Here is a 27,698-nt window from a genome sequence, read left to right on the forward strand (position 1 = left end):
CCCTTTAAGTCTTGCTAGTTCATTCCATTTGGTTGCCTTTTTGTTGCTGTTATTGGGGTGGGGGTGTCAGTTTTATCACATCACATGAGAACAAGGCCAGGGGGGTCTTGTAAGTTCATTCCTTCTGATTTTACTCTATGGCCCCTATCTCTTCCAATTTTATGCCTCCAAGAGTCATTCAGATGCTAAGGTCAGCCCTCTTGGTACTGAGTAAGTATTAATAATTATACCTTTGGAAACCAAAAACCATATTTGTATAGTAGAGAGATCATTTGGAGAATTTCCCATGAAGTGTCAGCTATTTTTGAGCATCATTTAAGAGAGGTTCCTCCTTTCAATACAACTTCCACCTATTAGAATGTTAACAAGATAACATTCCTTATTACCTTAAGTCTTCATCTCTTTTGTATGCCATACTTTTATTTATCATTTTAGAGCATAAAAGTTTGGGTCTGATTAATACTATTTCAAATAGGTCTATTAGTTTTATATTATATCACTATATCACTTCATTTAATTTTCCTAATCTTCCACAATTCAAAAGACTAAACTATTACCAATATATTTTCAGCAAAGTTCTTCTGGTACATTAACATTTTTATGCATTCTATTTTTTAACAAGGTACCAATAATATGGTAATTTTCCCTTCCAGTGTGATTCTATATAACCATTTCATTTGCATTAACTGATTTATTTCTATCCTATTAACTCAATTGGCTTTTCCCAACATGCTACCCAAGACTAAAACATTTCAAGATTTAAAAATATTTTGTATTATAAGGACCAGCAATATAAAGCAAATAAGGAAAAAAGAAAGTCACTTTCCAGCACATCTGTGACTTTACTACAAGACATGTTCCAGGGTGATTCTTAATAGTTCCTGTTGCAGATTACACTTCACATAATCTTGTGAAATTCAGTTAGTCAAATTTGGAACATTAACTGCCTGTGTTTTGTTTCATCATGTTTTTATTTTAAATCTCAGGGCTTCTGAAGTATTGGAACTCCCTGGAATGAGGAGGGACTTTACACTTGTCCCAGTGGCCAGCAAATCAAGGCCATCGAGAACCTGCCACCTTTTGGAATCCTGCTCCTTTCTTGGTCCTGCAGTGCCTACCTGATATACTTAAAAGATAACTTCATAGCCAAAGTGGAATCAAGAGAACAAGTCAATTCACGTAGGTAATTTAGTATCCATAATACACACTTCATGCTAGGAAAAGACAGTGAAATTTCAGGTGAGGAGGATATGACCTTGGATGGGAGTCAGACCAGATTGTGGGGCTGAGTAGGGTGAGGAGAATGCAGTGAAGATGGGCACATAGATTCATTCTAACAATTTATTAGATATCACTTCCCCCCTTTGGTTGTTAATACTTAACATTATTTTAAAAAGAACAGTCAGCACTAATGAAGTATGTTTTGGAAGGAACATAGGGGGCCTGCACTAAGAAGAAGTACATGTGATAGTTCAGTGATGGTGGATCTTTCTCAAGAATTAACTACACTGATGAAAGACTGGAAGGCATTTCAAGTTCAATTAGTCATTTTTTATCTGGTAAATTAATGAGTTTTGTCAGGGCATGGAACAACTTTTGTAGCTGAGGAACGACTACTCACAAGATACCACGGAAGAAAATCTTTCCACCGAAACTTGTTGGAAGAAGCATATAACTCTTTAACAGAGTGCTTTTGATTTCCAATCAATACACCAAAGTTCATACAATATATATCAAGCTGGTCAAGAGGTGATACAAGAATTTTTCTTCCTATACAGATGGTAAGAAAATGTCCAAGGCTTTGGTCCATATATTCAATTTACGATTAAGATTATCAGGAATGAAAATGTTTCTTCTCATTATTCTTACTGCAACCTGTGCTAAGAACTTGACCGTAGACCATAACATTCTCAAAGAATAACATGTTAAAAGCAAGGCTTTTAACTAATTTGACATAATAACATTTCAAAAATTTCTTCAAAGTGGTTAAACTTAAGGTCTCACAGTGGTGTATTGATGAGCATGGGTTAATAAGAACATGTATTCCGTTCCTACAAGGTGTTGTCTTTATCTCCCCAAGCTGGATTGCTCGCAAAGTGCAGATCACAGTAAGAAATGCTCCGTTGCCTACCTGACATAGAGGGAGCGTTTCTGATTGGTTCGCAGGGACCCGGACCCGGAACTCATGCTGTGGTTCATCATCTGCTCTCGTAGGTCATGGATTTTGGCCTCAAATCGAGCGTAATCTGGGAATGGAAACAAAGATGGTAGATTTGGTCCTGTGCCTTCAGAAAAGTAGATATGGTGCACAGTCAAGGCAGCTACTTGCCCCTGATATTGGTTCCTTTGCCAAGCATCAGGGAGATGCACAACTCAAAGCAGTGAATACAGAGGGATCACTTGTTTAGTATTATTTATTTGCAGACATTTACAAGAAGAAAAGGATAAATCAATGACTTCCCAAAATGTAACTAGAAAACATACTGCCATCAAATTCCCAATGTGTGAAAAGTCCTGGGGGAGGAGGTATGTGCGGTTATAAATGGGCAACACAGGGCATTCTTGTGGTGATGAAATGTGCTGTCTTGACTGTGGTAATGGATACAGGTAACTGCACAGGTGAAACAATGACATACAACTAACTACACTCGCATATATTCACATGAATGAGTACAAATAAAACTGGGAAAAGCAGAATTAGATTGATGGATTACATCATTGTCAATGTCCTGTTTATGATAATGTGCTATAGTTTTACAAAATGTTGCCATTGGGCAAAACTATGAGTAAAAGGTGTATGGATCTTCCTGTATTATTTCTTACAATTGCATGTAACTCAATAATTATCTTAAAATAAAAACTTTACTTTAAAAAAGAGGGCACCCCCCCCCACACCAAAACCCAAACCAAACAAACAAAAAAACAAGATCCACAAATAAAACAAGGATTCAAGGAATTATCAATGTTATTGGGAGGGGAGGTTGAGTCTACAGTTAACTTTCAGCTTGATAGACCAGAGAATCAAGTGTTTGGTGATGAGTTGTGTAAAAAATTGCCTTTTAATTTGACTAAGTTTTTTTCTGCTATAGGTTGCTAGAAACTGATCATTTGGGGCATACCTCAATTTTGCCCTATAATCTTAATAGAAAAAGTCCATATATCAAACTTCATCAATTCTAAGATACATAATGTAGTTAAATCAGTTTCTAGGAGACTGACATTAGAAATTGGGGTAGAGGACAGTCTTGTTTTAAATATATTTTAGAAACTTTCAAACATATGGGTCTAAAAAAAAATCAAGAAAATATAGTTACATATCATACTATTTCTTCGTATGAAAAATATTTTTCCCATATGTCAGTCCAATAAAAATAAAGATAGCACAAATAGGTTTTAAGATACTTATTAACACAATCAGCATGTAAAAAGTAAAAGCTTTTAAAGTTTTGATATTCCTGGTCACAATTTGTTCTATTATCTCCTTGGCACACAGTATCTTGCTTTAGTGAAATCCAGCAGGTGAAAAGGCCAATTTACTCATGAGATAAATGTGAAAATGCTATTTCAAATTATAAATGGTTCTTTTAATTAGAAAGAAATTCATCATAAAGTATTTCCTTAGTACATTTCAAAAAACAATTTGATTTTCAATTTAATTTATTCATAACTTTTCATAAAAACAAGAATGACTAAATGAACATAATAAAAGATGATCTACTTACAGTGTTTCAAATTCTTTATAATAAAAGTTCCACAAAATTAAATTTAAATTCAATTTACTGACTATTGGTTATTATGGGGTGGGATTTCACAAAAGAAAAGACTTGACCTTGGTTTCCAATGATAAATAGATAACTGGATAATGACCTTTGAATGTTAAATATTTTTAAAGTTTAGTACTCCAAAGATAAAACCATAAAAGTTGACCGGAAATTTCTGGTGCTTAAGCAAAGTCTTGTGTTATCTAGATTTGGAAGGCTTCCTCTTCAAAACTTAGCTTTAAATGATTAAATCCTAAATGATTAAATAAGCAGAACCCATACTTACCCTAAAATCTATTGATCATAATTTATGATATTTATTTCATTCCTTTTTGACAGAGAGAGAAAACATGCATTTATAACCGTTGCTATGACACTATGCAGATTGAAATCATTTGGGGTGAGTCACGTTTTCTTGCCATTGTAAGAGTTGTTTAGTATTTATTGCCATCACATGGCAGATGCTGTGCTTAGTACTTCATGGGCATTATTTCTTCCTTAAATCGAAAAATGAAGTTCATGAATGTTGTAAAAATTTGGAGTATATAGAAAAACAATAAAAACTGAGAGGACATCTGGCTCTTCTTCCCTCCCCACCTTCTTTCTTCCCTCTCACTGCTGTCCTTCACTACAGCTTATTCTGGAGATACGTATTATGTCCTGGACTTGCACAGGCATTTATCAGCTTATTTCAATATATACACACACATATCCCCACATACATCTGAGATCATAAATATATATTATGCTAATGACTTTTTCTCCCTTTTTAACTGTGTAACTTGGATCTTTTCCTGGCTTCTCCCAAATACATAAATATACATATATTTTTAAAGTTTATTTTTATTTATTTATTTTGAGAGAGAAAGTGAGGGAGAGGGAGAAAGTGCGGGAGAGGGGCAGAGAGAGAGAGGGAGAGAAGAAATCCCAAGCAAGCTCCATACTGTCAGCACGGAGCCCGATGTGGGGCCGATCTCAATAACCGTGAGATCATGACCTGGACGCCTAATCCACTGAGCCACCCAGGCACCCCTAAACATATTTCTTAATACACTTAATTGCATCACATGATTAAGATTGTAATTTATTTAACAGTTGCTACATCATAAGATAGTTAGGCCCATCCACCTTTTTGCTGTTATAAACAGGATCTCAGTCTAACGTGAGCACATTTATGGCAGGTTAATAGAGCGCTGTAGTGCAAGTACTGGTCAAAGCTTTGCACAGACGTCAGATAGCCCGCATTAGCATTTCTCAGAGAAGAATGTAATGTGGCCTGGGACACCAAGCAGGATTTTTTAGCGTCCTCTGATCATGCTCCACACCACCGCTTTGTAAATATCAGGCATCGCCCCCAAGAACCACTAAATCCCCCATCTGCTCCCAGGACTCTCTCCCCACAACTTTTATGACTTCACTCCTGTGATAAAATCCTAAAATCCCACCTCTGCTCCCCGACTTAAGCATCTTAATTGAGTGCCAGTCCCTGACCCCATTTGGCCACGTTGCTACTTTCTTGTACTTACCACACCAATTTGCAGTTATTTATGCAGTTGCCCATCTTCCCCATTAGACTCAGCTCTCTGAGAACAGAAGCCACAACTCACTCCCCGTGGAGTTCCCTGTTCCTAACATGGTGTCCAGTATGCATGAGGTATTTAATAACAGGGGTTCAATAAACATTTTCTGAGTGAACCATGAATGAGGACGTGAGCAGAATCATTAAATGAGTTCAGTTATAGAATGCCTACAGGTACTGAAATTGCCTCTTTTCAATTTTAAGGTTTTTTAATGAAGAAAGACAACATGCTTCTCCTGTGGGACTTCTTTTTTCAAGGCTAAATAGTCTATCTAATTTCAAGGCTTTATTTCTGTCTAATTACTGCCACTCCCAAATCCCACTAATGTTTTCGTTGTCCAGGAATCTCTGTGCTCTTCCCATCTCAGGCATGTCACACGTTGGAATTACTTCCCTGATACTTAACCTATATCTGATCAGCACTTTGGAAGTCTCTTCTGGCTGCCACACTTTATATGTCACAACAGGCTACTTGCTTTCATAGTAAACTGTGTTCTCCTTATTGTATGGCTCATTAGATCCCCCAAATGTTTTCTGCCTTGCTTTTGAAATGTTTGTTTTACACCATATTCTATAGTGTTTGTACTCCCTGCTGTGGATGGGAAAGTGCTGTGCTGTACTATATTGAATTTGTCTTAATTGGAATACATCCTGCCCCCAACTTTTTCACTTTGACAGTTGTGTTAATCACAAATCCTATGTTCCAAAGTGCTTACTCATCTCTTCGCGCCTTTCAATTTTTATTTTATTATTATTTTTTCAAGTAGGTTCCACACCCAATGTGAGGGTTGAACTCATTCATGACCCTGAGATCAAGAGTTGTATACTCCAACAACTTGGCCAGCCAGGTGCCCCTTTTCTCTCCTTTTTAGAAAATAAAACTTGTGGTGCCTGGGTGGCTCAGTTGGTTAAGTGTCTGACTCTTTTTTTTTTTTTTAACGTTTTATTTATTTTTGAGACAGGGAGAGACAGAGCATGAACAGGGGAGGGTCAGAGAGAGGGAGACACAGAATCTGAAACAGGCTCCAGGCTCTGAGCTGTAAGCACAGAGCCCGACGCAGGGCTCGAACTCATGACCGCAAGATCATGACCTGAGCTGAAGTCGGCCACTTAACCTACTGAGCCACCCAGGAGCCCCTAAGTGTCTGACTTTTGATTTTGGCTCAGATCATGATCTCACGGTTTGTGCCCTGCATTAGGCTCTGCGCTGACAGTGTGGAGCCTGCTTGGGATTCTCTCTCCCTCCTCTCTGCCCCTCTCCTGCTTGCACGTTCTCTCTCAGTAAATAAATAAACATTAAAAAAAGGGGCTCCTGAGTGGCTCAGTTGGTTAAGCGTCCGACTTGAACTCAGGTCATGATCTCACGGTTCATGAGTTCGAGCCCCATGTTGGGCTCTGTGCTGACAATTGAGAGCCTGGAGCCTGCTTCAGATTCTGTGTCTCATTCTCTCTCCCCCCGCCCCCCCCCCCGACCCCCCTCATGCTCTGTCTCTCTCTCTCTCTCCCACCAAAAATAAATAAAAACATAAAAAAATTAAAAACATTAAAAAAGAAAAAAAAGAAAATGTAAATGCAAGTAATTTCACTAGAGCAGAAGCAATAAGATCTGGATTTATAAATATGTATGTGTGTGTGAGAGACAGACAGACATAGAAGAGGAGCGATGTCTCCAGCTTCTCAAAGATGAGTGAGCTTATGGTTAGAAGTGCTCTAGAAATAAACAAGAAAGCAGGTACGTAAACTCTATGTTTTATAACAGTACTGAAAATCTCACTTTTCAACAAAACAGAAATCTAACACTACCACACCATTTAATCTTAATCTTTATATCATCTAAAGGGGAATTCATGTTTCCTGAGCACCTGCAATGGGCCAGCATCTGTGCTGCAGAATGCAAATATTCTATTATTTCTCCTAACAAAGCTCTGAGGTAGGTATACCGTTTTAGAGATGAGGCAACAAGTTCAGGGAGGTAAACTAACTTCGCCAAAGTCACTGAGTCAACCTTGCATCTCTGTGAGTCCAGTTTGTTTCCATTGTATCGTAACATCTATTATAACACCATAATTCTCCTTTAGAACCTAAGGCATCCTCATTTCTCTACTTCTCTCACTTGACATCTTGCTCTCCTTCTTCTCATGTACTGTACTGATTATGTGCATGCTGAACTTCTTTATTGCAGTACAAATGCCTTAGAGGGTGGGGATGCTTCACCCATCTCTCATCCCCAAACCTCAGGGCCTATTATTCCTTCTTTCCTAGACTGAGGACTGTGCCAGATGTTTGACATATAGTTTTTTTTTAAATTATTTTTAATGTTTTTGTATTTACTTGTGTGGTGTGTGAGTGTGTGTGTGTGTGTGTGTGTGTGTATGTGTGTGCGAGCGAGAGAGAGAGAGAGAGAAAGCATGAGCAGGAGAGGGTTAGAAAGAGAGGGAGACACAGAATCCGAAGCAGACTCCAGCCTCTGAGCTGTCAGCACAGAGCCTGAGGTGGGGCTCGATCCCACAAACTGTGATGTGAGATCATGACCTGAATGCCAAGAGTCAGGCACTTAAATGACTAAGCCATCCAGGTGCATCAACGAGTTATCTATTTTGTGCTTCTTGGGTTTGTGTGTGTGTGTGTGTGTGTGTGTGTGTGTGTGTGTGTGTGTAACAAGAAGCAAACCACTGAAAACCAACTTCGAGGCAAATGTTTTAGAGGAGTTTCAAGAAACATTACTTCCAGTTAGTTCTTTCTCTCCATTACGTATGATGAACCAATTAAAAAAAAATCCCCTTTGGTGGGCATCTAAATCCACTTGTTCCTGACTAGACACATTCACACTAGGACTGTGTCCCTTGCTTTCACTTGGTTGGACATGATGGGTGATAACAGCAAACAAGGTACAAAACGTGGTTATACAGACAGGGTGAGAATCCTGGCTGTGCCACTTACTAGTTGTGTACCACTGTGAAAGTTATTAACCTTTCTGGGCTCAATTTCCTCATGAATAGAATGGGAACAAGAATTGTTTCTACTTCAACATGTGTTGGGAAGGTTACAAGAGAGCAGATGGACTTCAAGGGTTGGCTCTTGGTAATGACTAGTAATCCCCCTGTTAATTTTCACATGTAATTCAACACCTATTCTTGTTCATTGCTTGCAAAAGTCATAACCCCCCTCTATAACAAGTAGAAAGGAAACCTGTGTCTACTCCTAGAGCCCCCTTGTTATAGCCTCACTCTACCTATTATCAGTTTCTTGAGTTTGAACTACTGATGGACACTTGGATGGAGAAAGGCAAGGGTGTGAACACCAGATACTACACAGGAGAAGAGGCTCTGCTATACACTATCTTCTTCTGCAATTTGTCAAGAGTGAATGAGGAGACCCAGAATGCAAATCCACTCTATCATTGACACTGGAAAGGAGGCATTGCCTCTGTGAGGGGGCTTGGGTTGTTTAATGCAGTAGGATTAATCCGAACTGATTAAAGCTGCCCAGCTGTTCACATTGCAAGGCTCAGATGGCTAGCCTGTGTCATAGAGATGGAAACGATGAGCTCAGTGGGTTAGACTACAGCATGAAGTGCTGGGCATGTCCTTCTCCAAGTGAATTGGTGAGGAGGGCCCTCCTCTGCAGTTATAACCTCATGCTGCTGACTCACAGTTGTGTTATCAGAGGAAGCAGTGAGCAGAGGGTAGGGGAGTTAAGAACTCTGGGTTAGGAGGCCAGCTTTAAATCATAAGCCTGTCACTTGCTACCCATGGGACTTTGGGTAGTTTCTGAACCTCAGTTTGTTCATCTGCAAAATTGTGATATTCCTCTCAAAAAGTGGTCTTGAGAATCAAAATGAGATCTGACATGAAGCGCTTTGCAAATATAAAATAGTTGTTGCTGTTATTACCATGGTGGCTCCCATCAGAATAAAGGCATATGCAGTCCTTAGTGGCACTAAGGACAGTAGCATCCTATTCCTACTTGCTCATTATGGACATTGCACAGCTTTAACAACTGGTGAAATCATTGGCTGTAAATGGGGTCTGCATATCTAAGCGACACAGGCTGCTTTCCTGCTGAGTTACCATTTCCTCGCCACAGGGAAAGTAGTTTGAAGAGGCCACCTACTGCATGCCTAAGAAGTGATGCTTTTAATAGACAAACCTGAGTTAGAAGCTCTTAGTGGTTCATAAGCTAAGGAATTTCAAGCTTTGGGGCACCTTCCAATGGGCTGGGGCAAACGTCAATGCTGTATAGTCTACTGGGGTCACAATATTGTTTACCTGGACATGACCCTCTTTGTCACCAGGGTCCAGAAAGGGTGTATGGGAAGGATGCAAGAAGAATAGTTTACATCAATTTTTAGCACGGCATCTAATCACTGCTCAAGGGATGAGGTACTTTGAGCAATTATAAAAGCTTCCATTTTTGGGGGGAAACATCCTTCTTTCATTTATTCAGCAAACATTTCTTCAGGGTTTATTACATGCCAGGCACAATGCTAATTGCTAGGGACACCAAATTCACTGGAAAGACTTTGCCTCAAGGGGCTCACAGGCTGGTGCTTTGCTGCCTTTAATTTTCTGGTTTCTTGCTGTGAATAGAAAAAAGAGCATTTTCCATTTAAATATCTGCCCCTTGTGAGTGGTATCAAGTACTTTCCATATGGTAATGGGATATCTCCGTGGTGGGAAGAAGCCAACACAGCCAGACCTGTGTTACAATGGAGAAACTGAGGCAGGTTAAATTTTTGTGAAAGTCTATATGGTTTCTGGTGGAGGGAGAAGAGAAGAAAGGGTCTTAAAGTAGTGCCCGGGGATATCTTTGCTGGATTTGAGTCTTGGCTCTGGGTGATGTTGGGAAAATTCCTAACCCTCTCAGAGATAATGATTTCCTCATACGTTGAGTGGGGAAGTCATCTCTGCCCCTATAAGATGTTGTCCTGAATATCTAATACAGCATAATTCATTTTTATCATTGTAAGCAGTATTGATTTTTAAAAGAACCATCAATTAATAACAATAATAGCACTCTTTTTTTTTTTTTGGAGAGGGTGGATACAAGACTCATTCTGATGTCACAAGCTGAAACTTATGGGTAGAAGGAGGAAGATGTGAGCCTCATAATCATTGTAATCTGATAAATAAAGTATTTAAAGCAAGAAACACCAAATACATTACTGCATTCTCCATACTAGGCTCTTAACAAAATAACGTATATGTGAGGGTCAGGGATAGATGACAGGTTATATATATCTCAAGTCTAAGAAGCAATCCTTTGTCAAAATTCTTCTATATGATAGAAAAATAACCATATTTATTTGGAGCTCAGAAAATAATCAACTGTTCCCATTTCACCACCTCTTCTTTTCTTAGTTGCCTTGGGATTTCAGAGCCAGACAGGCACAGAAAAGTTCCTGCCATATTATAGTAGGCTTTAAAGGTACCTTAGAGCTTCTTTACTCTGGCTACTTTTCAAGTTGCCATGCTGGGAAGGGTGCTGTTTTTATGGACTATTTTAGAAGACTGGTTTTCTTTCCGTATATACATCAGAATGCCCACCTGCCTTTAACAGTGCTGACCTCTGGCCACTGGAATTTACTAGCCCTTTCCTTCAACCCCTTACTTAACTTGTCTTACAGGCTGCCACCTGTGTTAAAGCGATGACATGGAATTTTCCACTGCTAAACATTTACAGATGTCATTTGGCTTACTTCTGACCCAAGCTACTGTGCTAATGTGTACATGTCCATGCATGTGTGTGTGTGTGTGTGTGTGTGTGTGTGTGTGTGTGACATACACAGAGACATGGAGAGAAATGGAGAGCAACAGAAAGAGATAAACAGATTAAAAACTGAATTCACTAGAGTCGAAAGGTAATCGGGAATCCTAGACAATAGGGTAGGTCTGCTATGTTTCCTGCATTCCACAAAAGAAGGGGATGTATATACCAATCTCTTGTACATCTCTAGCACTGAGCATTAAGAACTCAGTTGTGGAAACCATGAGGGCACGACATTGTCATATTTTTTTTCTGTATCTCTAAAACCTAAAACAGAGTTTGACACATAGTTATCAGTTAATAAATCCTAATGTAAATGTTTGTTGAATTGGGTGAGTTAAACAAAAATTTCAATTCTACTATGGAGTAGATCAAACCTTTTAGAATAATTTTTAATAACATGTTGAATTAAGGTATGTTGTCTCTCTTTGTCTCTATCTCTCTCAGCAGACTTGGGATCATTTGTTTTGACTTGAACAGTTTTCTATGCAACTTGGCTGGAGACTCTTCAAAGAGGTTTCAGCCAAATGCTGAGGAATTCTTTAATGTGGAAAATGAAGTTAGTTTTATAGGCAAACGACAGTCTGAATCCCTAACCAGCTATTTCACACAATAGGCACACAACTCTGAAAATTAGATACATCAAATTTCAATTTGGCTTCATGCAAGCTTTGTTTTATAGATTCACAAAGGCAGATTTTTTTTTAATTATCAGGGTTATTGCAAAACAGAGTCAGCAAAGAAACTTTTTGAATTTGGCAAAGCCACTGTCTTCCAGCAATTGACAATAGCCTGATGTAATGTTATTCTTTAAAAAACGATAAAGCAAATATGATTCAACTTTGATTCCTAAGTTTACTACTGACTCTCAATATGGATTTTGTGCAAGTTATTCAGGCTGGGGAAGATTTGTTTTTCTCATCTGTACAATAGTATAACAGCACATACCTTATCAGATCGTTTGAAGATTAAATGCAATGGCATTTGTGAATAGTATACTCAGTGCAGGAACGGAGTAGAATGTTCAATAAATGAAAAAGAAAAAAAGATTAAGACCTCTTGAAGCTTTATGTTCCTCATTTACAAAATGGGGATGATATTAATACATCACAAGTTTGTTGTAAGCATCAAGTGAAGAAACAAATATAAACATGTTTGATAAACTGAATAGCATAGTATGAAGTGATAAGAGAAACAATTCATATAATATAGTCCTTTTTAAAATCCCAATGTCTAGAAGAATATTTCCCTGGTACCTGCAATTTGTCTCAAAAGCTGTGGAATTTGATTTCTATCTTGTTTATGGAAATAAAGCCACATAAGGCATTGTGCGTGAGAGAGGTAACATGAAACTCTGTGGGGAAAATGGAAACTGCTGATATCATTAGGACCTAGCTGCCAATGGTGATTCTCTAAAGATTTTGCTGGTAGGTTGGGTGAAAGGCTCAGAGCTGGGAGGCACAGGCTGTAGTTTAATTGGTGTGATTCGTAGCTAATGATGCATCAGAAGAAGGATCAAGGCACTATGCCTTCTAATTTAAGGCACAGTGCTTGAGACTACATTCAACTAGATAAGAAAGCCTTCCTTGGCAGATACAAATATTAAATCTTTGCTGGATTTGTCTTGTTCCTTTTTTTGTATTAAAATCGTGGAACTAGAAGCTAAAATAATAATGTTCAAGCTTCCTGTGTTCTTCTGCAATAATGATCAGTTAGATCTTGCCCAATGAAAAGGGTGATATTTTTGCCTAATTATAGCCCAGGGCAGAGAAAGGAGATAAAGCAGTCTGGCTCTAGAGGTAAGCAGGTTGGCAGTCCCCTTGGGTGTGACTGAAGTGGTACAAATATCTTTCTTGCTTCTACAACATTCCTATCATATTTATCCTTGAATAGTGTTTTGAAAAGTATGTATACGTATTATCTCAGAGGACAACCCACTATTCCTAGTAAAATAGAAGCACAATGGGAAGAACACTTCCCACAGAGACTCAGAGAAGCTTGGCAATTTGCCCAAGGTCACACAGCACAACTGGGACTTGAATCCATATCTTACAGTCCTGGCCTCATCCAGTGCTTTTTTCACTACACCTCTATAGGTGACTGCTAGTCCTTCTTCTGCTCCAGACATGTTACAAGCTGTCTCAGACTGGCTTGTTCACCCTAAGCAACCACTTAACAACCAATTTCTGCTACAACTATAGAGTCATCTCTTTAGTGAATTCTTATTTATTTTTTATTAATATAATTTATTGTCCAGATGGCTAACATACAGTGTATACAGTGTGCTCTTGGTTTTGGGGGTAGATTCCCATGATTCTATAAGGCAGGTACGTAAGATCAAAATGAAAAGGCTTTGTTTGGTCTTCCCCTACAGGCTTCCCAAATGAAAGCTGCTCAATTTATCATGAGTGTGATTCTGGATTTAAGACTCCGAATCAACTGGAAACTATGGCTCAGACAACAATGATAACAGACTGGACACTTATCAGGGTTGTGGGGTGGGAGGGCAGGAGATGCTCAGGAGAGACAGCAATCAGCCCTGATTCTGCCACTCTTGACTCTGCAACAGTCTGATTCAGGGATTCCTAGCAGGGCCACACCACAGCAGAGAAAAATAAGGCAGAGGGTGGGAGAACTTCATAAATCTAAACTTGTAGAACAGACTGTGGGGGGGGGGGGGGTTGTGTCCTTAAAAGTATGCCTTTCTTACTTTCTTGTTGTTAAAATGTCCTTTTTATACTTAAAAGGCCTGACAACCAAATGTAATGTATAGTGTTTGTTTGTATCCTGATTAGGAGAAAGACATTTTTAAGCCATTATAGATTACATATTAGATCATAAAAAGAATTATATTTTTTATTCTGTTGGGTGTGATAATATAGCATTGTGGTAATATAAAAAAATGTTCTCTCCTTTTTCTTTATAGCTTCTGCATACTGAAGGGATTGAAAAGAGATAATGTTGGGATTAGTTTTAAAATACAGAAGAGAAGAAAATATTTTAAGTGACATATGAAGTAAATCTGCAAGTCTAGGCCACCATTGAATCTGAGTGATAAGTACACAAGCATCTTTTGTATAATTCTATTTTTGTATATGTTTGAAAGTGTTCACAACAGAAATATTTTAACTGGATATTTGAAAAGTTTAAAAATACTAATTTGGTAAAGTTAAAAAGCTTGTAATATTATGTCAGTTCTGTGAGAGGACGTGGCTCCTCCTGGCCCCTCCACCTGGGTATGTCATGTATCACTTAGTCCTGGTTTTCTTGTAGTAAAATAGATATAGGACACCTATGCCTAGCATCATTTTGAGATTTAATCTGGGTAAGAGCCATGAAAGTGCTATGCTGCTCAAATGCATCTGTTCAATCAGCAGACATTTCCTTGAGAAATGACCATGGCAGGGCTCTGTGATGGACACCATTGATAAGATGATTAAAAAGTAGTCCCTGCCCAAAAGGACTTTCCATTACTGCTAGCAAAGGTGTATGCAGATTTCCCCAGTGATGACTATTCCAGAACTATCTCAAGCTTCTAGTTCGAAGACTGTCTACAATTTTTAATAAAGGCAAGTGGCCCCTGCTTAACTCCCTAGCTCATCTCTTTCTTAATGTCCTCCTTTTTTTGGTTCCTTCAGATTCTAGCTTTGGTTATTTTTTCAGTTTCACTCTCTGGCAAAACATCATCGGTGCTGTCCTGCCTGCCTCAAATACCTTTCCCATCAGTCTTCATCTGGCTTCTCTTCCTTCCCATTTTGTCTTCAACATCACTTCCTCAGACAGCTCCCTGAACTATGACAGATCCTTCCCTCAAACGCAACTGGTATTTCTCCTTTGCAACACTCCACATTATATGAAACTCCTTAATTGTCTATAACTACTCGTTTATTGCTTGTGAGGTACAGAGGAGATGCTTGAGAAATGTTTGAATACTGACGGAGTGGAGTGGCTGATGTGAGATACTCACATCCTGATGAAAAAGTGATGGAGCCATTTTGAAAATGTTGAGACTTTGATCAATATGCTCTATTCCTCCATGGATCTCCCACTAAAATAGTTTTAATTTTCCAATTGAAATAAAGGGAAGAATCACCAGAGATATGGATTAAGATAATTATTTCTGCTTCAGTTCTTTCTCATCATAATTATGTTTTTTAATCCTAGTACCATCTAGGTAGATTCTCTCCAATCCTAAGATTACATTTTACTCCTTGAGATGCTATATGTGTTCCTGTTTATCATCTTAATATTGCCAAGTATTTTATGGCATGCAACCAAAAGAAAAAAAGCACATAATGGGAAATTACCCACCCCCAAACACACAAACAGGAGCTGAATAAAATTTCTTCAGCAAGATTTATGGTAGCAATTTCACGCTCACTTTAGCTATTTTCATGGCTCAGATAAAAGTTATTTTGCTTATTTCACTATTTTTTAATACAAAATTATTCCTTTGATTTTTGGCAAAAGATCCATGAGGAAGTGTAGAACTTGCTAGGTGTACATGAATTTGGAATGGTCATTTAATTAAGGACAAAGTGTAACCCCATACTGTCCTCTACACAGTTATTGCTAAGAAATTAGAACTCTAAAACAAAGATAGTTTGGAACCACTGAGGGACTTCTAAGGGATCTATTATGTTTGTTGCTTAGTCAGTAGCATACTGATGAAGAGACTAAACAGTGCTGGTCGAGAGATCAGAAACCTGGAGGCCATTTAGGGTATCCTTCAATGGTCCAGGGGAGAGATTATAAGGATGGGGTGGGGGGGGAGGGTGTGTGAGGGGGGGAGGGAGACGAAGAGCAGGCAGACATTTGGAAGGTGTAAAGAAGAGACTTTGCTGATTAACTCAGTGTCAAATATGAGAATGAGAGTGGAAATGTCCAGGGCTCCCTCAGGTTTCCATCTTGGGCAACAGGCTGAGAATAGAAAAAGAAGTGCCACTGAGGGGGGCAAAGGAAATGATGGAGCCCATGTTGGGACTGAATTTGAAGAAACATGATTACAGCCCAGTGTTCTTGTGCCAGACTCCCTTAATTCCAGGACCTGGGAGTATGAAGAAATACCTCTTTCACAACTGACACAATCTATAAATAAGATACTCTCTGGGCCCATAGAACTGTTCTAGATGAAGCTGCACTGCATCTAAACCTGTGTGAAAGACACACTCACCTGATCATTCTAGCCTCTAGATCCAGGGGAAAATGAGGGAATAATAAAAGTAAGTAACCATTAAAATTGACTTTTATGCACAAATAAAAATGAACTATGGGGAAAATTGATCCTTGTGGAACAGAATCAGGCAAATTTATCTTCCCTCTTGATTAATAATTTAAGAAGAAATCCCAAGCATGCTGCCTCTGGAGATGTAGGAGTAGCTCTTATAATTAGACTTGAATCTGAACCATGAGGGTGAGGATCAGAAAGCTGACTCAGAGCCTGGTGTCAATTATTTGCAGCTTGCACAACGAAAGGCTAAAAATTTGGAAGATGTAGGATGAGTGAAGCCCAATTCTGGGGGTTGTTTTAGCACAGTCCCATAAGTTCTTTCAATTATTATTTGCTGCCAAATTTATTCTCCATCTCCTTTAGTCCAGGCCTGGAAGATATCTGTGGGACTTGCTTTGGGAGGGGATGTGTGCTTCCAAGTCAAGAGCCAGAAATCAATGCACTCCAACAATTTTCCTCCTTATTTAAACTCAACCAGAGCTGGTTTCTGTGGATCAATACAAGGAATTGCCCTTTTTAATACAACCTAGTTACATTTGCCCTATTTTTGAATGAATTAATGGACTCACAAAAACTCACCAAGCTCTCTCTGCCCAACAGAAAACAGCAACACACCAGTAGGTTTTAAGTTGGCCCATTCTGGATTCATCAGGACGCAAGAGGGGTGAAAAGAAAGCCTTCCACACAGAAGCCCATTTTAAACAGGAGTTCAGTAATCTGCCCACATAGATTAGTTTCTTTACGATTTTGAGATGTTATCTAACATCCATCATCCATCTATCTATCTATCTATCTATCTATCTATCTATCATCTATCTATCATCTATCATCTATTTCAGATTTATCTCCTAAAACTATATAGAACAAATGCTCTCTCCCTATTTAACTCTTCAGATATGGATAGAAATGAAGGAAGGGAAGGAAAAGAAGGGAGGGGGTGGGGGAAGGAGAGAGGGAGGAAAGGAGGAAGGGAGGAAGGCAAGACAGAAAGTGCTTATTTTCCCTGGTCATCTTGTCTTTACGTAACATACCCCTCCCCTCTCACATTCTTCAGTTGTTCCTCCTAGGACAGTTTCTGGACCTTTCTGATAGTCTCTACTCTCCTCTCTCACATTGTTCATCATCAATTTTATTTTTGTATTATTTATCTCATCCTACCCAGCTGCTGGTGGCTCAGCCTCTCCTAACTCATTTCTGGCTCCTTCATTCCCAGAACTGTGTGTCTGGCTGGCTCACAAAGCACATAAGAAATTTTGACCATGTACACATATGCGTGTGTGAATGGACCAAGCCAGGTTCTGACTTCTCAGGACATTCTTGGCTTTCTCAGTGCCTTTCCTACAGGAGGGTCTCCCTAGAAATGAACATGCTACTCCAGGTGTGATCTAATACATTTATGTGTCCAAAAGCTCTTTATTCTCTAAAGATTCCCTTTTAACTGCTTCCTATACCTTGGAAGATGTTTCATGGATATCTCTTCTCCTTAGGAACATTAACTATAGGTATTTTCAAGTTTTTTTCTCTTCCTTGTATTCTTTTTGGATTCTCGTCATTCTTTTTGATTCTATTTTGTTTTAAGGAGGTCTTGATATGCTTGGTGATTCTTGTTTGTAAATCCAAATTAAGATGAGGCACAAAAATGTTGATTGTAAGCTCTGTGTGTGTGGGCAGTGGGGTGGGGCAGGTATTGAGGACCAGGGGTCATCATTATCTAGTGATCAACTTGGGAACATATTTACTTTTGAGATACCAAAATATCAGGACCTGGAAGTCTCTATGCTTAGGTCATTTCAGTTTCCCAAAAAAACACTGAAAATCTTTTCTTTCAGGTTAAAAGCCTGGTTACTGAGTTCCAGAAGTGGAGGAAAGAAAGAGGCCAGGGGGCAGTGGTGGGGAGAGGTGCCTCATCATTCACTACATACTTTCCCTATTATCCCTGTTCTCTGTGCAGCATCTTACCCCGTCTCCCACCCCAATCCACATCTGATGCTTCAAACTCAAGAGATTTTCTGGGTCACTTTCTAAAGAAGAAATATCCATTTGCTGGGGGTCCTGGTTGGCCAGTAGAAAAGGGGATCTGGATCTCCAATAAGTTCCTTGTAAGACTTCTGAACACTATTTACATTTTCAGTCTTTCTCTACATCCCATTCTTCCCTAAATCCTTCCAGGTTCTGTATCTCTCTTTGGCTTCGTAGCCCTTTTAAAAATAAACCAAGCCAAACCAAGCCAAACCAAAACAACCTAGTCTCCCACCTGTGTAGAAAAAAAATCCCAGTTCTTCTGTACTGTGTGTTTCTTCCCTGTGAGGTCCCTTTACTACTCACATGACTACCACACTCACACAGAGCACTATATTCACAACAGTTCTGCTCACCTAATGTGTGGAGGTTTCTTCTAACACCAACAAGCAATTCTTAGACACTATCAGGGTATCTGTGAACTCAACCCAATTCTGACACTATCTATCTGGAGCTAGCATCAGATTCAGTCCTACAAGACTGCCCTCCACCATTTCAGATGCCAGTTGTAAGCCCAGGTTGTCACCTGTGCTTCTGACCAATCAGCTTTAGATCTGAGGATCCAATGTCCCCCCTCCTCAGGTTCCATTAATTTGCTAGAGTGGCTCACAGAATTCAGAAAAACATTTTATTTACTTTTGCCAGTTAATTATAAAATGATATGGTAAAGGTTATAATAGAACATCCAGGTGGAAGAGATGAGTAGAGCAAGGTGTGTGGGAAAGGGTGCAGAGCTTCCGTGACTTGTCCAGATGAATCATTCTGTCAGCACTTCTATGTGTTCCCTAGCCTGGAAGTTCTCAAAGCCCCATCCTGTGGGGATTTTTATGAAGGCTTCATCATGTAGTCATGATTGATCATTAACTCCATTTTCAGCCCTTCACCTTTCTCAAGAGAATGGGGGGCAGGGCTGAAGATTCCAAGCTTCTAATCATGACTGGACTTTTTTAGTGATTAGCTTTCATCCAGGAGCCCACCCAGAGTCATCTTATTAGAACAAAAGATACTCCTATCACACAGGAAATTACAAGAGTTTCAGGAGCTCTGTGTCAGCAACAGAGTTCAACAACTAATATTAGAACAAAAGATGCTCCTAGTGTTCTTATCACTTAGGAAATTACAAGGGTTTTAAGAGCTCTGTGCCAGGAAATAGGAGCTGAAACCAATATACATATATTTTCTATCATCTCACATCCCTGTAGATACTTGGGTTTATGCTTTTTCAGATCTGCCAAGTCATTTTTCGTTTACTGGTGAACCTTTACTGCTTTCAAAATTTTGTTCCTATTTCCTACATGTGTTATTTTGTAATCTTATAGATTTTCACCTGTTTAAATTCCTTTATTGTTACTTTGGTGGAGTTTTGGAAGGGAACGGGGATATATGCAGGTATTCAAGCTGTCACATTTAATTAGGAAGCTCACAATTTACATTCAACTCTATGAAATTTAATCTTGGTGCTTTCTTGCCATCAGTCTATCTTGTTAAAATCTAGGGGGGCCTGGGTGGCTCAGTCGGTTAAGCGTCTGACTTCAGCTCAGGTCACGATCTCGCGGTCCGTGAGTTCGAGCCCTGAGTCAGGCTCTGGGCTGATGGATGGCTCAGAGCCTGGAGCCTGTTTCCGATTCTGTGTCTCCCTCTCTCTCTGCCCCTCCCCCATTCATGCTCTGTCTCTCTCTCTGTCTCAAAAATAAATAAACATTAAAAAAAAATCTTATGGACCCCAACTCTGTCATTATTACATGTTCTGTATCTCCAGACCTTGCAACATCTGCAAAAAGTACAGGAGACCACAAGAGAAGATAAGCTAGGATTCATCTATTTTCTTATCTTTCACTCAGTTGTTACTAAGGTTTTTCTATATTTCCAGGTTGATACAGGATTATTACATGAGTCCATCTACCCATTCATTTAAAACATGTTCTGGGGATAGAAATAAAGGTTTAAGCAATCTCATCCCTGTCTTCAAAGAACTCACTGTTTATTAGGGGATATGGTCAAGAAAATAGACAATATAAATAGGTTTCTCACAGACATAAACAGGGAGCTGTATCAATGCAGAAGAGAGGTACCTAACCCAGCTTGAGAAGAAGTACAAAGGGCATGGGGTTTGAGAGGAGGCAACATTGAGGATTAATCTTAGAGGATGAGGAAGCACTGGGCAGGCAAAGAAGACTAGGTGTAGGGCTGGCGGAGGGCAGATCAAAGCAAGGGGAGCAGCTGTGTAAGGGCAAAAGATCATGCCTCTTCTGCCTCTGAAGATTTTCTGCCTCTGAGAAATTTCTGTCAGTCAATAGAAAGTGCAGGACAAAGGGGGCTGAGTCATCTTTTGATGGGGTAACTTGATGTCAGCGTCCTTCCAGGAGAAAATGGAAAGCAGCCTACTTATAATGAGCTCTTTAGCTTTTGAATTATCAGGTAAAACCAAGGTATCAACAACCATTGGCAGAGTGAGAAACTTGCTAATAGACCCCCTGCATTAGTGGGAAGGGATAAAAGAGCTTTGAAAGTATAAAAGCACTACAGGAATATACAGGATTATTATTATTACTACACATTGCCAACCACCACCATACCCAGCCCTGAGGCATCCTCTACAACTTATAAAATGAAGCATCTTCTCTGTGGATTGTAGCAATGGCCCTTTCCTGGCTTAGATATTATACTATAGTTATGAAAGATATTAACACTGGTGGGGGGGTGAAGGATGAACAGGACTTCCCTGTGTATTTCTGTGCAACTTCATTTACAACTATTAAAAGTTAAAGGCAAGGTAGGAGGAGGAGGGGGAAGAGGAGGAGGGGGAGGAGGAGGAGGAGGAGGTGACGTGGGGATGAGAGGCTTTTCAAGGCCAAAGATGGGAGGCTCTATTTTGTCTGCATCTGTACTCAGGGCTCTAATGAACTGAACTCAGTGTACTGCTTCAGGCTACTAGGAAATTAAAATTCAATTTGAATGTTGTTGTGAGCCTGGCAAAAGGGTAGATTAGAGGCCTGGCACAACTCGGAGGCTCAGTGGAAGGAGGCTGAGTGGGGAACATAAAACATCAGCCTTCAAGCATGGTAACCATGGTAACAATTTTTAAATGTATTTTGCATAGTAAGCATTCGATTCAAATCTACTGGGAAGAGAGGTGTTTTCTCTTGCTGGACATTCTAACTTCTAGTTCTGCTATCTGGCTCAAACATGAGTGAATACACATCCCACCACCCCCAGTTTCTCCCAGGTCCTATGCGCTCCTAGTGCTGGAAGGTGAATGGTAAGAAATTCTAAGGTATGGTCAGGAAAGCAGTCTTGAAGTCATACACAATGAATAATGCCATCACTAATGACTCAGGGATGGAATAAGAACTTTTCTCATGAAAGGATCTGGATATTTGGACAAAACTGAAGAGACTGAGGCAAGAATAGCCAGCACAAACTTATTTAGCAATAACTAAATAAACTTATTTAGCAGCCTTGGTTTTTCTGAGATTCAGTTTATGTATTGGTCATTTTCTCTCATACTCAATTTCTACATTTCTCCTGCTCTCTTTTATATCAACAGGGCTGATTCCATGCAAATCACATTTCCTAGCCTCTCTTGAAAAATGACTTCCAGCTACGTTCTGTCCATGGGAGACACTGACAGGAGATGGGAAGGTGGCAGGAAGGGACAGGCGAGGATATTTCTCTCTTCAGGTAGCATTTCAGGCATGTCTGTTTTCCTTCATGATTTCTATAGATGTTATTTAATTTCCATGTCTCCATTAGCATAGACTTGAAGGTTTCTCAGTGTGATATTGTTCTGGCTTTCTTTGGTCAGAACAGAGAAGTCTTCTGACTTCATTCAAACATGTTAGGGGTTTGCTGAAAAACACATTATTTGGCCCAGTGTTCTTGATTTTGTTAAGGGAGACAGACCTGGACAAGAGTAAGTTAGCACTGCCATTCTAATGACCACTCAATAAATGCTCTCAATAGGCAGCACCAGTGCAAGAAGTTTTGACTATAATGCTCTCAGGAGCCTGAAAATAGCGCCCCCCCCCCCCAAGGTATCCACATACTAATCCACAGAACCTGTGAATGTTAGCTTATATGGCAAAAAGGACTTTGAAGGGGTGACTGTGTTAAGGATATTGAGATGGGGAGATTATCCCGGATTGTTCTAGGGAGCCCTAAGTGTAAATCTTAAGGGTCCATACAAGAGGTAGGCAGGATGGTCAAAGGAGGAAGTAGGAGATGAGACAATGGAAGCAAGAGTTGGAGTGATGTGAAAAAGGAGTCACAAACCAAAGAATGTAGGTGCCTTCAGAAGCTAGAGAAGGACATGGATTTCCAGTAGACACAGCAGAGGGAACCAGTCCTGCTGGCACCTTGGCTTCAGCCTACTATAACTGATTTTAGACTTCTGGCCTCCAGAACTATAAGAGAATAAATCCATGTTGTTTTAAGCTACTAAGTTTGTGGTAATTTGTTATAGAAGCAATAGGAAACTAATACAATGCCCTATATATAAACAGATTCCTCTTGCTTTAAAAAACCACGACGAGATACCACCTCATACTGGTCAGAATGGTTAAAATTAACAACTCAGGAAATGACAGATGTTGGTGAGAATGTGGAGAAAGAGGAACCCTTTGGCACTGTTGGTGGGAATGCAAACTGGTATAACCACTCGGGAGAACAATATGGAGGTTCCTCAAAAATTAAAAATAAAACTACCCTATGACCCAGCAATTGAACTACTAGGAGTTTATCCAGAGGATACAAAAATGCTTATTTGAAGGGGCCCATGCACCCCAATGTTTATAGCAGCACTATCAGCAATAGCCAAATTATGGAAAGAGCCCAAATGTCCATTGACTAAATAATGGATAAGGAAGATGTGGTGTGTGTGTATACACACACACACACACACACACACACACACACACACACACACACAATGGAATACTACTCAGTGATGAAAAAGAATGAAATCTTGCCATTTGCAACAAGGTGGATAGAAGTAGAGGGTATTATGCTAAGTGAAATAAGTTAGAGAAAGATATATTATTTCGCTCATATATGGAATTTAAGAAACTCAACAGATGAACATAGGGGAAGGGAAGGAAAAATAAGATAAAAAGGGAGGCAAACCATAAGAGACTCGAGCTGCTGGAGGGGAGGTAGGTGGGGGGATGGGTTAAATGGGTGATGGGCATTAAGGAGGGCACTTTTTGGGGTGAACACTGGGTACCATATGTAAGAGATGAATCACTGGGTTCTACTCCTGAAGTTAAGACTACAGAGTATGTTAACTAACTTGAATATAAATAAAAATTAAAAAAAAATTCCACATCTAGGCTACCATCAAAATCCATAATGAATTCTGGCCTGCTATAGAATAACCTTTTAGGGAAATATGCAAAATTGCCTTGCCTCAGATATCACAGGAGATGTTGTGATGTACCTCTCAGACCCTCTTCAACACTGAGCACTTACTCCTCTAGTGGCCCACAGATGAAGAAAGCAGCATCCTCCTGAGTCACTCCTCCTCCTGGGGGTAGCCTGCATGTTTTGACTGGTCCAAGAAGGGGTGTGAAGGGCCAGCCCCTTTATGCCCACTCAAGACAACTCTAGAAGGCCATTTTTGGCCTTAGAAGTCTTTTGAAATTGCATCAGCACCCAACTTTTCCTTCTGCCCAATTCTACTCTCTTCCCCTGCATTTTGATTCTGAAGCACTCCTCAGTAAATTTCCCATCTGCCAATCTCCACCTGAGTCTGCATTTTCAGGAACCCAATCAGAAAAGGGATTTATCTATATTTAGTCAAAAGTACTACCTACTTGCTTAATTTCTCTTTGTATCTGCTGATAATGATCAACCCACTCTCCTATAATACATCACACTAAGAACCAACATGTGAGAATGCAAGATCCTGTCAAAAGAGAATATGACCATTCATAAACTTGTTCTCAGCTGAGGCCTTAGGTGCAGTGTGAGGAAGAAAGCTGCAAGAAAGGGGTGAACACCAGAGTGTTAAGGAGTTACGTAAGGAAGAGAGCTGTGCTATTGTTCACTGTGTATTTAATTCTTATTAAGCCCTTTGAGATAGATGTCATCATCTCCATGTTATGGGTGAGGAATCTGAGGCTCAAGGAGGTTAGCCGATCTAGCTGGAGAACTGAAGAATCCAGGATTGTTCAAATACAGTGACCATGTCTTTCCATGCTATCGGGAGTAATAAGTCTTCTGGGAGAATATGGGAGATGGTATGAAGTGCGCTTCTCTATTGACTGTGGGAAAGGTCACTACTAAGGAAGGTCTGGGACAGGTGAGGACATTGCTGCTGAACACATAGGACAAAGCATCCCTCTGATTCTATGACAATCACTTGGGGTTTAAACTTCTCCTTCCGCATGTTCCCACCCTCCTGGGCTTTCTCTTTTCTCAAATCTGCAAGAAGTTTTCCCACCTCAGTGCTTCTGCTCAGGTACAGTCCATCTACCTGGAACGCCTTTCTTCTAGTTCCATGCCTCCTTCCAGGTCCAGCTTATGTGATCTCCTCTTTCTTTGATCACCTCCAACAGAAGCCATCTCTCCTGCCTCCAAATGTCTACATTTAATGTCTATATTACTTCTGTAATAGTTATCACATCAGACTCCCGGTGTTGTAGTTACTTATGTATGAATCATATTTTCAGCACTGAACTGAAAACTGAAGGGGCTGGTTTATATGTACTTGCACCTCAAAGAATCAGTATAAAATCATTTGCTGCAATATGTATTTGTTGTCTAAACTACTTTAGAAATGCTGGGTTGCTCACACTTCTGTTCCTTTTAATAGGTAAACGGTCTGTCTCATCATGCATCTTTTATCCTTATCTGCATGGCAAACTCCTTCCTTCTTTAAAATTCTAGAATATGTCCCCTTTAATAGTAAGTATTCTCTGAACTTGCCCTCTTAAATGGAATTAATCAGCCCCCTCTTCATCTGACTTTATATCTCATGCAAAGGTTCATTGTTGTGTTTATGACACTGTTATGCTTGTTTGCATATCTGCTTAATCTGCTTCCTGGGCTAGTGTAAAACTCCATGAAAGAAGGCATTATGCCTTATTTAACCCTGTGTACTCAGCCCTTACGGCAATACCTAGCATGTGATAGGTGTTCAGTAATTATCAATTGAATTAAATAAGAACAACCGAATCTCAGAAAGAATGCCAGATGTATATACTTACTGCCAGGGTGACCAGAAGCATATTACTCAGCCTCTCTGAGTTGGAAATAATGCCACCCATAATTACCAGACTATGGTGAGGATAAACAATATAATACATGTAAAAGAGCTGCACAAAGCGGGGCCCAGGAAATGCCTGTTCTTTTCATATTAAATTGAAAATAAGTTTTTGATCAAAGTGTTCACGTCTTTTATGTACTCGGGGTTTAGCAAGGCCTTCTAAACTAATTTAGAGGGGAGGGTGGGTGATGGGTATTGAGGAAGGCACCTGTTGGGATGAGCACTGGGTGTTGTATGAAACCAATCTGACAATAAATTTCATATTAAAAAAAATAAACTAATTTAGGATAACACAGTGTTTGGAGAAACCCTTTTGTAGAGTTGCTCTGTGATCACTATCTGATAGTGGTGGTGATGATGAAGAAAAAGGAGAAGGAATTAGGGAAGAAACAGGAGGAGAAAGAGGAAAAAGAGGAAGGAGGAAGGAGGGCAAGGAGCAAAAAGTAAGCATCCAATATATTCAATTTATTGTGGTTAAATTACTAGCCAGAAGGAGAATGCTCCCGGAAGTCTAATTTATAATGTTGTTTGGTTCTAAATAAAGAGCATCTAATAGAAAGACATGTAATCCTGTTTCCAAAACATACTGGAAGGATCAGATCATGTTTGTAGTTTGCTCCCCACCTAGCTCAGAGTCCCCAAGGTCGTACTGGCAGTCTAAGGACATGTCTTCTGGCTGGAGGAAGCTCTGGTGAGGTATCACAGGATATTAACACCTTTACAGAAAGCAAGAAAACATATCGCTGAAATCTACATATCAGTAAACTCAGCCTGTGTTTGGTCAAATCTGGCCTTTTGGGAGAACTGAATTTTTCATGACAGAAAAGAGCATAGTTTCTCCTCAACTGAAATGGAGAATCATTAATGTCCAACCCCAAATGCTACAAGGTTTCATTACTGGCATTATTATGTTCTTTTTTTGTGATCTTTGCAGTACAATTGCACGCCAGCTTGGAGCCACAAAGTAGGGACTGCAGATGATGTAGGAGGGTATCTATCTGGCAAGAGCCTGAACTTATTTTATTTCTCTGTCTGCTACTGAAGAGGGGGAGGATCAGGATTTAAAAGCTTATTATTTACTTTGGAATAATATTATTAAAATGAGTAGTGCTCATATGCACACTTGAAATGTAGTTGTGTGCTTTTTATGTATGTTGTCTTAATTTCGTTGCAGTTGGATTAAAAATTAATGCCACCTGAGGTGAGACCTTCTGTACGTCATGTCATACCATGGGTAGATTGTCACTTCCTTCCAGGCTGGCCTCCACGGATAAGAACTAATAAACTATATTTTAGTTTTCCTTCCTTGGACCTTTTTTTTTTAATTTCATATCCCACTAAAATTGTATATGACTAGCCCACATCTGTGAGATTTTATATGTGTTCTCTTTTAATGCTTCCAGAAGCTCATGTGCAAGATATTCTTATGCCAATGTACATATTGAAAACCAAGGCTCAGAGAAGTTATGAAATATGCCCAAAGCTACACAACTAGAAAGTGGTGGTGGCAGAAGTGGAATCCCAATCTAATAACTTCCCAGTGGTATACGCTACTTTAGTTCTGGACACAACTAAATGACTGTCAATACGGGAAACTACCTGAACAATAAGGAGAAGACAATAACTCTTCCATCATAGGCCTATTTATTACAATGATTTAGCATTCATTGTGGGCTACATCATATTCCAATACAGCAACTACAAACTAACCTGACACAGGGATGGTTAACACCAGTGGGTTTGCAGCAACTCTCACTTATTTGTACCTCCTCCAGAGATAGAAGACACAACTCACAAAGGTGCCATCTTCCGACGCCAGTGATGGCCTCTCCTCTCAGCCTCCCAAGTGTCCATACCCAATTCTCTTAATCAGCATAAATCTTTCATATGTATGTTACTACTACTTTTTCTTGGTCCTGAATTGAATATATTTGCCCATAAATCCAAGCAGGCTACACTGTTGGCCACCTGAGAATTCCTAGATTTGTGACTATCACCCATGCATGTCACAGACACTCATAAAGTCTGGTAAAATATTGGTCACTTCTTTTCATTTCCATCACAGGAGGAATTTCTTTG

The 27,698-nt window shown here is 39.6% G+C and overlaps 1 protein-coding gene across 18 annotated transcripts in view; it reads right to left on the reverse strand.

Moving 5' to 3' along the window:
• Positions 1-27,698, reverse strand: part of DLG2 (discs large MAGUK scaffold protein 2) — a 2,113,447-nt gene that overhangs the window by 147,395 nt on the left and 1,938,354 nt on the right. For all 18 annotated transcript variants that reach the window (XM_078433028.2, XM_078433029.2, XM_078433030.2 and 15 more), the window contains one exon: positions 2,132-2,246. In XM_078433028.2, coding sequence (XP_078289154.1) covers positions 2,132-2,246 — 115 coding nt within the window. The remainder of the gene's footprint in view (positions 1-2,131; positions 2,247-27,698) is intronic.

This window comes from Panthera onca, chromosome D1 (assembly GCF_046562875.1).
Source record: "Panthera onca isolate mPanOnc1 chromosome D1, mPanOnc1 haplotype 2, whole genome shotgun sequence".
NCBI classification, from domain to species: Eukaryota; Metazoa; Chordata; class Mammalia; order Carnivora; family Felidae; genus Panthera; species Panthera onca.